A 12,236-nucleotide genomic window follows, 5' to 3' on the forward strand; every position below is an offset into this window, starting at 1 on the left:
TGCGAACAAAATTTATATGTACAGCCGCTGGAGATGCACCTATTAAGAAGTGTGCGCATAAATTGATTCGTGAGCGTGCTGCATTTATCCAGCAGTGCGAAATAGAGCAAGACATTTGCTCCTCACCAAGTGCAAAGCACCGAATATGAATATATTGTAGTTATAAGTTTGGCTTGGTACAAAATGTGCATCAGCAGACTTGTTTGTGCATATTAATGGGCTACAATTACATGACTCTGGCTTAAATTCAAAATGTAATACTGATTTTACCGATTTTAAACATATTCATTGTTATTACTTGCAGAGCAAAAGGTGCCCTCCCTGTCCATGTAGTTCAGCTCAAGAGGCAGTTCTGACGTGAGCAGCAGGAATTTTCAAAGTTTTATATGTATACATATTACTAGCTCAATGAGTTACTGCCCTTTTAGCAACTGCAGTTAGTAACGACAGGGTTAGTAACTTTTACTAACTTACCCGTTACTAACTGCACTTACTAACTCAATCGGTTGCTACCCTGTTAGTAACTGAAGTTAGCAACGGGAAGGTTAGTAACAGTTACTAACCTTCCCATTGCTAACTGCACTTAGTAACAAGGTAGTAACATATGTGACAAGCAGTTGCTACCCTAAAGTTAGTAAAAATACTACATTTTTTCTAAGAGTGTTGGATCCGGTTTGGAATTTCTTCCTCGCCTTATTACATAACCAGTATAGGATAAAGACACGCCACAGAAGGACATGGGACGGCACGGCAAAGCTCCAGAAAAGGTTGCCATGGGAGCGCGGCACTACTGCTGACAGTTAATCCGCCTTCACAGCGGTGGAGCAAACTATTACGATGCGGGAAGTCGACGCCAGTAAAGCACTGCACACACAGCGCACAAAGGATCAAACGTAAACTAATGCTAAATAGCACATTAACACCACGGTCTTGCCGCGTGTCGGTTGCAATATCCAGTACCGAACATGTAATCCGACAATTAAACACGGAGACACAGCACGCGAGCGGTAGACACAACACACACGCGCGCGCGCACGTTGGACACAAGACGCATTTTCTTTTAAGTTGTGTGGTATGAAGCAGTGCTGGACGGATGTGGTTTGCTCGAGCAAACTGGGAAGGGCCCTTGGGGGGCGGGTTATTTACTCACCCCCAGATGATGTGCGCCTTAGTGGCGGGTCCTCCGTTGTTAAATTTTCGACATGCGGGGCCGTATTCCCTGTTAGGAATTAGTGATAGAGCAAACTGGGAAAGTGGCAAAACCACCACTGCTTTGGGTGGGCGGAGTCGTGTCCGCAGTCCCGCCTACATGCTCATGGTTACACTGTCGGAAAGTTTCTGATACATGGCAGCTGTGTTTACTGCAACCCCCTCTCCACCAACAACTTCGCTGTATACTACGGAGAGGAGAATCCCTCTAGAAGTTATCTATGTCGCGTCGCAGAAATGGGACAGTGACGGAGGAGTGAATTGCGTGGAGGTGAAAAGGACAGTGAGTGGTGAGGAGGGCGCTCACCTTTATAAGCTGGCGCATCAATGCGTTCGCCGGCCGCAGTTTGATTCCGTATAACAGACGCGATAAGACGGGTACCACAGTTTCACTTTTTCGAACCACGTCACCCAACGCATACTTATTGCCGTAGTGGTACACGCGGAGTGGATATAAGAAGGCACTCGTCGTCGCGTAGGGAGTTGCTGCTTGTCGCCCGAGCATGGCCGACGACTCGCAACCCCTTGGGAACTATTCGGTAATGTTCGATTATTCACTGCCATGCTCTGTGTCCGAAACTTTGAAAGTTCCGGAGCCGTTTTACGCTGTGAGCAATTTGCCCCCGACCACCAGCCAAGAATGTAGCCACAATAATGTATTTCACGCACCCCCGACCGCCTACACCCCCCTTAATAATATGTCTTGTGCAACAGTAGTGTCCCCGACCGCCGACACCTCCCTTAATAATATGTTTTGTGCAACAGTAGTGTCCCCGACCGACAACCAAATTTCTGCGCCCGGTGCGCAATATGGAACATTCGTATACCACTCGGGCGGCGGCGTGTTCACGGCCGTTCACGGCGTTCTAATGACGCCACAACTGGGTCAGCAGTTGCAGCAAGCGGCTTGTGCACCACCACCATCGCACGCCCCGGAGACATCGGCGCCGCAGCAAGCGGCGCAGGCCCCGGAGACGACGACCGCGCCCGAAGTTTCGGCGCAGCAGCCAGGCGAGCTCGATATACAGAGTCTGTTGCGGCAGCAAAAAGAGATGCAGGCTCTGATGTTGCAGCAGCAGTGCCAGATACAGGCGCTGTTGCAGCAGCAGGCGCTGTATCAACCTCAAATCGAAATTTTTGCCGCCCAACAGCCTCAGTATTTCGTCCAACCCGAGCTGTCGTCGCAAGCCCTACCCGCGTCTCTGGGGGAGCCGATGTCGCAACCCACCACGCCCGAGGAGCCGCTGTCGCAGTCCACGCAGCCTATGGACCCGCTGCCCATCGCTATGCCGCACGCCGACCTTGCCACGGACCCGCTGATGCTGCAAGCTGAGCAGGACCGGCTGATGGTGCAAGCTGAGCAGGACCCGCTGCCCATCGCTATGCCGCACGCCGACCTTGCCACGGACCCGCTGATGCTGCAAGCTGAGCAGGACCGGCTGATGGTGCAAGCTGAGCAGGACCCGCTGCCCATCGCTATGCCGTACGCCGAGCATCCCACGGACCCGCTGATGCTGCAAGATAAGCAGGACCCGCTGGTGTCGTACGGTGAGTTCCAGAATTCGCTGCCGCAGCAGCACCAGCAGCTAGAGCCACTACACTGGCAAACGGAGGAGATCATGATGCGGGTGAGCGCTCTTTTTATTCGTTCCTTTGGGATTGCGCGAATCCCATGTTTATTCAGGAGCACTACATCTTTATTGTTTCCACATGACAAGTGTGTATGTGTTTCATTTCAATATATATTTCCATGTGATGTGTTTCATTTCCATATTTATTTCCTTGTCAATATATATTTCCATGTGATGTGTTTCATTTCCATATGTATTTCCATGTGATGTGTTTCGTTTCCATATTTATTTCCTTGTGGTGTGTTCTATTTCAATATTTATTTCCATGTGATGTGTTTTATTTCAATATTTATTCCATGTGTGTGTGCAATTGAGGCGCGGATAGCCTTGCTCTTAGCATCGATGCAGGCGACCCTTGTAGGTAGCACGTATCGCCGTTGTCTTGTAGGAGATAGCAATTCCTTATAGATATTGAAGTGCAGGACAGATTTGTTGCCGTTGTTGCCTTGTATTCACGTAGGCATGACTTGTGGGAATGGAATAGACGCTGGCTCTTGCCTTGTATTGCTTAGACACTGGCCGTAGTCTTGGACAGATGCTGTTGCTTTGTGGGAATGGACGATGGCTCGCGGGAGACATAGACGTGGGCTCTTGCCACGTAGGATTGTTGTCTTGTACTATCCATGGGCGTCCTGACGTGCTTTCAGCATAGTCACCGATACATGGTATTGTTGCTTGCAGTGTCTGCAGAGCGGCAATTTGCTGGACTTCGTTGAATACATCTTCGGGATGTCTCCAGAACAGCAACGCGATGACAATAATGGCGGCCAACGCAGCCCGGCTTCCCCGCCGTCGCCGACAGGAAGGGAGGCCGACGTGATAGCACTGGAGCGCTTGGTGGCTGCTGCGGATGCCCCTAGCGGTTCGACGGACCAATCACGGGCGACGGGCACCGAGCTCTCCGGTAGGACACGAACGGCCCTCGCCACTATCTGCATACAAGCCGACGCCGCCGCTTCCAGCGCCGCAAAGCCCGTTTCATCTCCGCTTGAACAGCCGGCAGCCGCTGCAGACGTCGTCGCTGGTAACCATGGGCCTGTCGCCTGGGGAAAATTTCGTGCCGATTGCCAGCACGGCAGGGGAAACGCGTCGCCGACGTTTGAAGGAATCTTCCCTGGCGGGGGACCATTTGCCGATAAAGAAACGGAAAGTGAGGTACGTTTCCCATTTTCCGGAGGGCTCGCGGACTTTCGTCCCAGACTTGGAGATTCCAGGGGTTCCGCTTTGCCCAGAAACGCCTCTTTCATCTGTTCCCCATCGGTAAGGGCGGCCAGGGATGTCCTGTGCAACTCCGACTACGAAAACGTCACTGACGACGAACTATTTGTCGAATGCCACAGTGTCGCAGCAGCAGCTTCGGACACTACGAACAGCATCTGCAGTGACAGCGGCAGTGGTAGCACCCGAAATGCACCTGCAAAAGACGGCAGCTCCCGTGCCGCCTCGCCTAACAGTACAGAGGTATGTTCCCCCCCAAGCAGTACAAGTCATAGCAATGGTGCCAGTCGCAATATTCGTGGCACCGGATCATTTACTGGGCGTTCTAAACACCCCGGCCATCTCAAGAATCTCAAGCGCAGCAGCCATCCCAAGGAAAACGGGTCTTCCAGGCACAGCGGGTCTTCCAAGCACAGCAGGTCTTCCAAGCACAGCGGGTCTTCCAAGCACAGCGGGTCTTCCAGGCACAGCGGGTATTCCAGGCACAGCGGGTCTTATAAGCACAGCGGGTCTTCCAGGCACAGCGGGTCTTCCAGGCACAGCGGGTCTTCCAGGCACAGCGGGTCTTCCAGGCACAGCGGGTCTTCCAGGCACAGCGGGTCTTCCAGGCACAGCGGGTCTTCCAGGCACAGCGGGTCTTCCAAGCACAGCAAGTCTTCCAAGCACGGCGGCTAATCAGATAGACACAAGAACAGGAATAGACTAATAGAATCAGGACAACCTTAGACTGCAATCAAGCAAAGGATCTACACCGGCCATCCCAAGCGCGGCGGCTCCCCCGGCCATCGCAAGAATCTCAAGCGCCCCCCAAGCAGTACAAGTCATGGCAATGGTGCCAGTCGCAATATTCGTGGCACCGCATCATTTACCGGGCATTCTAAGCACCCGGGCATCTCAAGCACATTTCCAGGCGCAGCCGCTACACCGGCCATCCCAAGCGCGGCGGCTCCTCCGGCCATCGCAAGAATCTCAAGCGCAGCAGCCATCCCAAAGACACCGGGTGTTCCAAGAACAGCGGGTCTTCCAAGCACGGCGGCGAATCAGACAGACACAAGAATAGGAATAGACTAATAGCATCAGGACAACCGTAGACTGCAATCAAGCAAAGGATCAAGCAGGGTTTCGGAAACGGTACTCTACTATCGATCATATCCATACCATCAATCAGGTGATAGAGAAATGCTCGGTATATAACCAGCCCTTATACATAGCATTCATTGATTACGAAAAAGCATTTGACTCAGTTGAAACCTCGGTGGTGATGCAGGCATTGCGATATAAGGGGGTAGACGAGCTGTACGTGAAATTGTTGGAAGATATATATAGTGGCTGCACAGCAACCATAGTTCTCTGCATAAAGAAAGTAACCAAATTCCCATTAAAGAAAGGTGTTAGGCAAGAAGACACAATCTCCCCAGTACTATTCACAGCTTGTTTAGAGGACATTGCCTTGCTAAGCAACTCGGGAGATGAACTGCAAATAATGATTGATGACCTAGACAGAAAAAGTAGAAAGGTAGGCTTGAAAATCAATATGCAGAAGACTAAGGTAATGTTCAACAGCCTCGAGAAGGAACAGCAGTTTACATTAGGTAGCGCAATAATGGAATTAGTAGGCGAATATGTCTACTTAGGACAGGTAGTAACCGCTGATCCGGACCATGAAAAAGAAATAACAAGAATAAGATTGGGATGGAGCGTATTGGCAAGCACTCGCAGGTTATGACTAGCAGCTTACCGGTATGGCTCAAGAGGAATGTATACAACAGTTGCATCTTGCCTGTACTCACCTATGGGGCTGAAACGTGGAGGCTAACCAAGAGAGTTCTACTTAGGTTGAGGACAACCCAGACAGCTACGGAACAAAAAATGGTAGGGGTAACATTAAGAGACAGTGTACATAGTAAAGTATAAGTTATGTTTGAAACAATGTGTCTTCCATTTTGTTTGCTCGCTTCCCTACAGCTGCTCCCGCAGAGTTGGGTACCGACCAGCGGCAAGTGGCGAGCGAGTGGCCCTCTTTTTATTGGGTACCGACCAGCGGCAAGCGGCGAGCGAGTGGCCCTCTTTCTAGGGAACATCCCCGCCAGAAAATCCAATTGCGCACTCTCGGTCGAAGGGGAGGAGGGTGTAGTTGTGTTAGCCAGTCGCAGCGGCTGCTCGAACAGGGGGAAGATTGTGAGAGCGAGAAGAGCGGTGGCGCACGGAGGCTGCAACAATTCTCCGGTGCGTAGTAGTCGGCTGCTCGACGCAGCTTGGATGGGTGTTTGTGTGTGCGCGTGTGTGGCTGCCTGAACGACGCCATGGAAAGGATGGAAATTGAGCGACTAGTGGGTGAGCAACTGTTGGCTATAAGCACGCAAAAACAACAGCACGCGAAAAGTGTCCGTGACAGTAAAAACGGGGGTGATGCTCCCGGAAGAAATGGCGTCGGTAACAGCGCCGCCCCTGGCTGTAGCAATTTTGCTGGCGCCGCTGCCGCCGCCACTGCCGCCATGAGTACTCGTGACGGGGCCGAGCAACGGCAGCAGCAGCGCGAGCAGAAACGAGAAAACGAGAAAGGGCGCGCTAGCGGCGCTGTGGCGGCGGCGGATGGCATGCTTCTAACCTCGCTAGGACTGCGCGCCACCGCCACCGAAGAAATACTCTTCGACGAGGACATTGTATCGTTAGGCGAAGAAACTACGAGTGCCGCTACTGCCATTGCCATGACGCCAGACGAGGAGCCGTGTGACAGTATTACTGAACGCGCCGCAGTATCCGAAGGCAAACAGCTCGTCGTGCGAATTAACGACATTGGACAGACGCCCCCCAAGCAGTCGTGTCGCGTATCTAGCCTTAAGCGCACATCCATGAGCATGAACAGAGTACCGCTGGTGACGCCGCCACGACAAGGAAACGCGGACCTACGCGGAGTATTAGTAACTACTTCTCCTGAAAAGAGAAGGACTCGCCTAATGCGGACGATAGACGCGGTAGCGCGAGGCAAGATCGGCGCCCAACAACACAAAGGCGACGCAACGGCGAGCGCCATAATCGATCCGGTTGTTCTGCCTTTCAAGAAACAGCGCATTGCACGCTTGTCACCTTCGAAGCAGCTGCCGCAGCAACGCTTCCAAGTGCACAAGATATTGACTATGTCGACAGCTCGGCGGCGGCCTTCGCCGTCCCCGCCGTCAGAGGAGTTGGTCGAGAAAGCATCCGCACTGGAAGAGCAACGCCAGGAACAGCAAGCCGAGCAGCAACAGCAACAACCTCGGCAGCAGCAGCAGCAGCAGCAGCAGCAGCCGCAACAATCTCAGCGACAGCAGCAGCAGCAGCAGCAGCAGCAGCAGCAGCAGCAGCAGCAGCAGCAGCAGCAGCAGCAGTCACAACAGCAACAACCTCGTCAGCAGCAGCAGTCACAACAATCTCAGCGACAGCCTCAGCCCCGACAGCCCGAGCCCGCACAATTCACCCAAGATGACATTTGTTGCGGTCAAGTCATACCGCCTACACCACCCATCAATAATACAAGCGACGAGCTGCCCGCGGCACCCGAGCCGTCGTCGCCCCCAAAAGCACGGCGGCCCGAACGCCCGGCGCGTAAACGACGGTTGCTCGGGGTGGGAACGCCGGAGGCGATAGATGAATATTTTCGCACTGATGAATTGGAATCCATGTCGTCACAAGACGACGAGGAGGACTACGAAGCGGTCACTACTACAACCACGAGCGACGACGGCAGTGCAGCTAGCGACGGTTCCGGGATCGGCGCGGGGAAACGGAGACGCAGAGCTAGAATGCTTTCCCAGAGACGACGAAAGAAGCTCGAGCAACAGAGGCAACGGGTCCGGTTCGCCGATGCTTCCACATCCCACGCCGACAAAGCCATGACGCAAGCTCTGCGCTCAATGATGAGTCACAGCTGGCGCGACGCGTACACGGGCGAGCTGCGCGACATGTTGCCGCAACCCAAAGTGTGCGCCCTAGGCGAATATGTGAATCCTGACACACAGCGCAGCGTGCCTGTGCCGCCTCACGACACCATGCTGGCGCTTCTCGTGTTTGCCACCAGCATGCTTTCCTGTGCCAACGTCAACATCGAGGGATCCGGCCCCGAATTGTACGAACACATATTTGCCTACGCCGTGGTAAGTTTGGTGTTTGCGCTTTCAACCAACGATCATTGTTATATATATGTGTGTTTGTATTTCCAGAGCCGGGGAATCAGGAACAGACGAGCCGCCATGGATGCACTGCGTAACTGGTTCGACGGAGCTTTTGCACATGGCGAACCGGGATACACGTTTCTCGACCCACACAACGCTCACCCCATTGTGCAGGCCAACCATCGTACTCCCACCTTGCTCGTGGCAAACCAGTTTCCTGGCGAGCACTGGAGATACGTGTATGCTTTGCGCGTGCGGCAGGACATGGGCTTTGCCTTGGGCCGTGTCTTACTGCTCCCCTTTCTGACGGGAGACGCGTGCGTGGCGTCTCTCGTCGGGGACATGGATGCCAAGTGGATGCCCGGCGTCTCGAGGGCTTTGCACTATGGGCTGCGCATGTGGCTTGCCTGTAAGAAGGGAGCCGAGTGCATGTACTATTTGATGCGCACCTGTATCGAGCAGCGCGCCTACCAAGCAGTGGAACCGGCGTCGGTGGTGCTCGACGACGGCACGGTGCTGAGGCCTACCCAGGCAGAGGAGCCCCAGCAGCAGATCGGTCGGGACGGACCTTTGCCCACGTTTGCAGAGGCACCCTATTACGACTTGCACCCGAGCGATTGCGTTGCCTGGCACGAGCTCTTCAATACCAACGACTTTGCTGCTACCAACGAACGTTGCAACACTCGCTTCATGAACCCCGCACTATTTCTACCTGCATGCAGCACTGGCGTGGGGACCAGCGGCCTGCCGGGACTGCAGCGGATCCTGGTTTCGGTCTTCTACAGCGCCATCGAATACTTTGCCACGGCGGCGTCGGTGGGAGACACTCGCTGCTGCTTCGTATTCTGGGGCGCGCGACACCAAGTACGAGCGCTGCACGATTCGTGCCGGATCTTGCTGCGCTACCACACCTTGGCAGAATCGAGCACGGGAGCTACCCCTGCCACGGCACATCATCAACCAAAGCGGTAAGTAGGTGAGCGTGTGCGGCATTGATAACTGTAGTGATACCTCTCTCTCTTTCTGTCCCGCACAGTTTCAAGATCACCATGATCGACACCGCAACATCACCCGGCAGTGCACCGTCGTCCCCAGCTCAACAATCCCAGCAGCAGCCGCAGCAACAGCAGCAGCAGCACCTCAATCACCGACAGTCACAGCAATTTCAGCAGCAGACACACGACGCCGAGTCCGTGCTATTGTCAAGTGGCGGACATCACCAGCGTGGCAAAATGCACATTGTGTTCTGCGTAGCGCCCGTGGTCGAGGTGACAAGTGACACGCAAATCCAAGTAGAACCAAAGCTCCCGAAAGGAGTAGAGCCCATGTTTGTCTTTCGCATATTGGATGGGAGTCCAGATGCACACACGGACGTCGTAACCAACAGTATATGTCCCCGTTCACTGTCTAATGCCATAATTTCATGTGAGGCAACACATTTCAAGCGCGGCCTCAACGCGGGCCTTCGCTGTCTCAGTACCCTCTTCCGTCCCGCCACAACTGTCGAAGGCAGTAGCGGGAGTGGTAGTGGAAACGGTCAGGAAGCTCTCTGGGCTGTTGAATGGCTCGAGTCTGTCTGTTCGCAACGAAATGAGGATCCAACATCCTATAGTCGTAAATCCTCACCTAAACCCTCACATAAAAAGTCACGAAAGCCACTTTCGTGAAGTAGCAGCATCGGGAACCACAGCCAGGTCAGTGTACAAATGTTCTCGTCAATAATTTATCACCAGTATAGTGTCCTGCATCCTCGCGACTGCCAATATGACCAATAAAGATTGTATGTGTCCCCTACATTGCCGTTGTTTGCCACGTTGCGCGGTAGCGAAACTTGCATGTACACATAACACGTATATAGAGTAATGTAACGTCTTTATTCAATAACACCATATATTTACACTTTCAATAAGATCACAGAAAGCTTGTATAAGGCGCCTAAAAGGATCTTAAACAATGAAGCTTGTATAAGGAGCTCCTTGTGAACGTAGGCCGCTGTATAATCACCTTAAACAATGCCAAACCGAAGCTTGTATAGGAGCTCTCTGTCGACGTAATGAAAGAAACAGCTTGTATAAGAATGACATTCCCTTCGTACAAGCTGTTCCGAGACACATTGGTGGCATACATACTTTGAGACACTTGGACTACAGCACGTACTTCCAAACTATACTATGAGACACTGGAGTACAGCACATAATTCCAAAATATACTTTGAGACACTGGAATACAGCACATAATTCCAAACTATACTTTGAGACACTGCAATACATGACATAATTGCAAACTATACTTTGAGACACGTGGAATACAGCACCTATGTCCAACTATTGAGCCCAAGTGGTTCTACTGATTTTCTTTTAACGTAAACATAATACTGAAATCGGCATTTTCATCGTCGACTAGTGGGCTAAACGCTTCGTCTTGGTTTACAATATCATACCGAATAGTTTCAAAGTTTCAAAGGTCCACATCCCAATTTTCTTTCATAATATCCATAATAAAGGATTCGCTTATATCTTTCATTACAAACTCTGCGACTTCAGGGGTTTCAAATAGTGGTTCCAAATTGTCAGATTCTGCCAATTTAGATAATGGGTTGCCGCTGCTGCCAAGGCACCAGAACGTAAATGCAGATTGCATATTCGGCAAGGCAACTTCAGTGCAGCCGCGCTCTGGCTTGAACACAAAGGAACGCTCTTTGAAATATACAAGCGTCCACTGAGTGCCAACCAGATCACGCTCAGCATCTGTAATTGCCAGATTGTCGAATACGTCCCAGCACACAGAGCAGACGCCAGCGTCGAACACAGCCGGCGACGCAAAGCAGGCAGCGAGCACATCCTGGACATCGTCGTCGTTGCAGCACGACGGGTTGCCCACTATTCGCTCCAGCGTCGCTTGAGGACTCCCAGCACGTCGTCCAAGGTGGTTTAACATTACGGGCCCATACCGTAGACACAGGGTAGGCGATAACCACTCCTGAAGTCGCAGCGTTCCAAACGGGGTCTTCCGCTGTGACAAGGCATCCCGCAAAAGCTTGTGTGCGCGGGCGGTAGCCACCACAGCTCCCGTAAAAGAATTGCACGTGTCTCGAAGCAATGGCACGAGATACGGTAGGCTGCGGCTCCAGGAAGCCCGTAACAGTTTCAGGGAGTCTTCACCGACGATGCCGACAAAGTCCATTTTGTGTTGTCGCGTTCCAAGGTTCTCGAGTAGGTCCGTGAGACCCCCGGCGGCCAGACACCCGGCGAGTTCAAAGACGCGAAGGTTAGGCTGGGCATCGAGCACGTCGCAAAGGCGAGATACGTGATTTGCCGTCAGCCGCATGTCGCCGAGCCTAACCTCGCTGATGTTTCTCGAGCCGGAGGCTGTCTGGATGGCTTCTAGGCTGCAGATGGTGTTGCAGCCGTCGGGAATCTCACTTTCCATGGCCACGGAGATGGAAATGGCGTAAGACACTTGGGCGCGGCAACGAAGTTCACAGTCGACTGCGTCTCTTGAGATTGAAATGCCCATGAGAGATCCGACGCAGTGCACGGTTTTCCATTCGCCAGAGTGTTTGCAGCTAGGACGGATGATATAGCTATCTTCCTCCTTGCCGTCCGGCCAGATACCGATGTTCTTGGCCGACTGCTGGAAGGTGTATATGGTAGAATATAAGGCCCTGTATACATCCCACGAGAAGCGGAGAGGCGTTCGGTGGGCAACCTCCAACGAGACGAGCGGTGGCGCGATGGAAATAACGCCTCGCTCTTCGAAGTTGTTGCGATGCTCCTCGTTGAAGTTGGCCAAGCTTTCGCATAAGGCCTCGATCTGGCCAGACGGCGTGGTGTTGATGACAGTAATGCGCAAACACTCGGTGCGAGACGAACAGGCTGTCAAAAGACGCGCCCAGTGATCTGGATTGAACCGTGCACTGTCGATGGAGAAGTGTCGCAAGGCTGGCAGGTCCTCTCCGCGGGCAATCCTCTCCACAAGAGCTGGATCTAGCGCGGGTTTTACTTGCAGTTCCAAACTCTCCAACGAC

At 52.9% G+C, this 12,236-nt stretch overlaps 2 protein-coding genes across 3 annotated transcripts; both read left to right on the top strand.

Moving 5' to 3' along the window:
- Positions 1 to 1,461: 1,461 nt before the first annotated feature.
- LOC146180705 (uncharacterized) lies at positions 1,462 to 4,765 on the top strand. Its single transcript, XM_084576107.1, has 2 exons — positions 1,462 to 2,837; positions 3,522 to 4,765. The coding sequence occupies exons 1-2, from the start codon at positions 1,713 to 1,715 to the stop codon at positions 4,731 to 4,733; spliced, it is 2,337 nt and encodes a 778-aa protein (XP_084432233.1). The 5' UTR covers positions 1,462 to 1,712; the 3' UTR covers positions 4,734 to 4,765.
- A 182-nt stretch (positions 4,766 to 4,947) lies between these two features.
- LOC146180706 (uncharacterized) lies at positions 4,948 to 9,998 on the top strand. Of its 2 annotated transcripts, XM_084576106.1 has the most exons (5): positions 4,948 to 5,189; positions 6,024 to 8,191; positions 8,258 to 8,618; positions 8,688 to 9,177; positions 9,246 to 9,998. In XM_084576106.1, exons 2-5 carry the CDS (start codon positions 6,362 to 6,364, stop codon positions 9,874 to 9,876), a joined length of 3,312 nt encoding a protein of 1,103 aa, XP_084432232.1. In that variant the 5' UTR covers positions 4,948 to 5,189; positions 6,024 to 6,361; the 3' UTR covers positions 9,877 to 9,998. The 2 variants fall into 2 exon arrangements, with proteins under 2 accessions (XP_084432232.1, XP_084432231.1); XM_084576105.1 differs by lacking the exon at positions 4,948 to 5,189 and having other exon boundaries at positions 5,346 to 8,191.
- The last annotated feature ends 2,238 nt before the right edge of the window (positions 9,999 to 12,236 follow it).

Source organism: Amblyomma maculatum, chromosome 8 (genome assembly GCF_055883805.1).
Source record: "Amblyomma maculatum isolate TAMU_Amacu chromosome 8, ASM5588380v1, whole genome shotgun sequence".
Classification (NCBI taxonomy): domain Eukaryota; kingdom Metazoa; phylum Arthropoda; class Arachnida; order Ixodida; family Ixodidae; genus Amblyomma; species Amblyomma maculatum.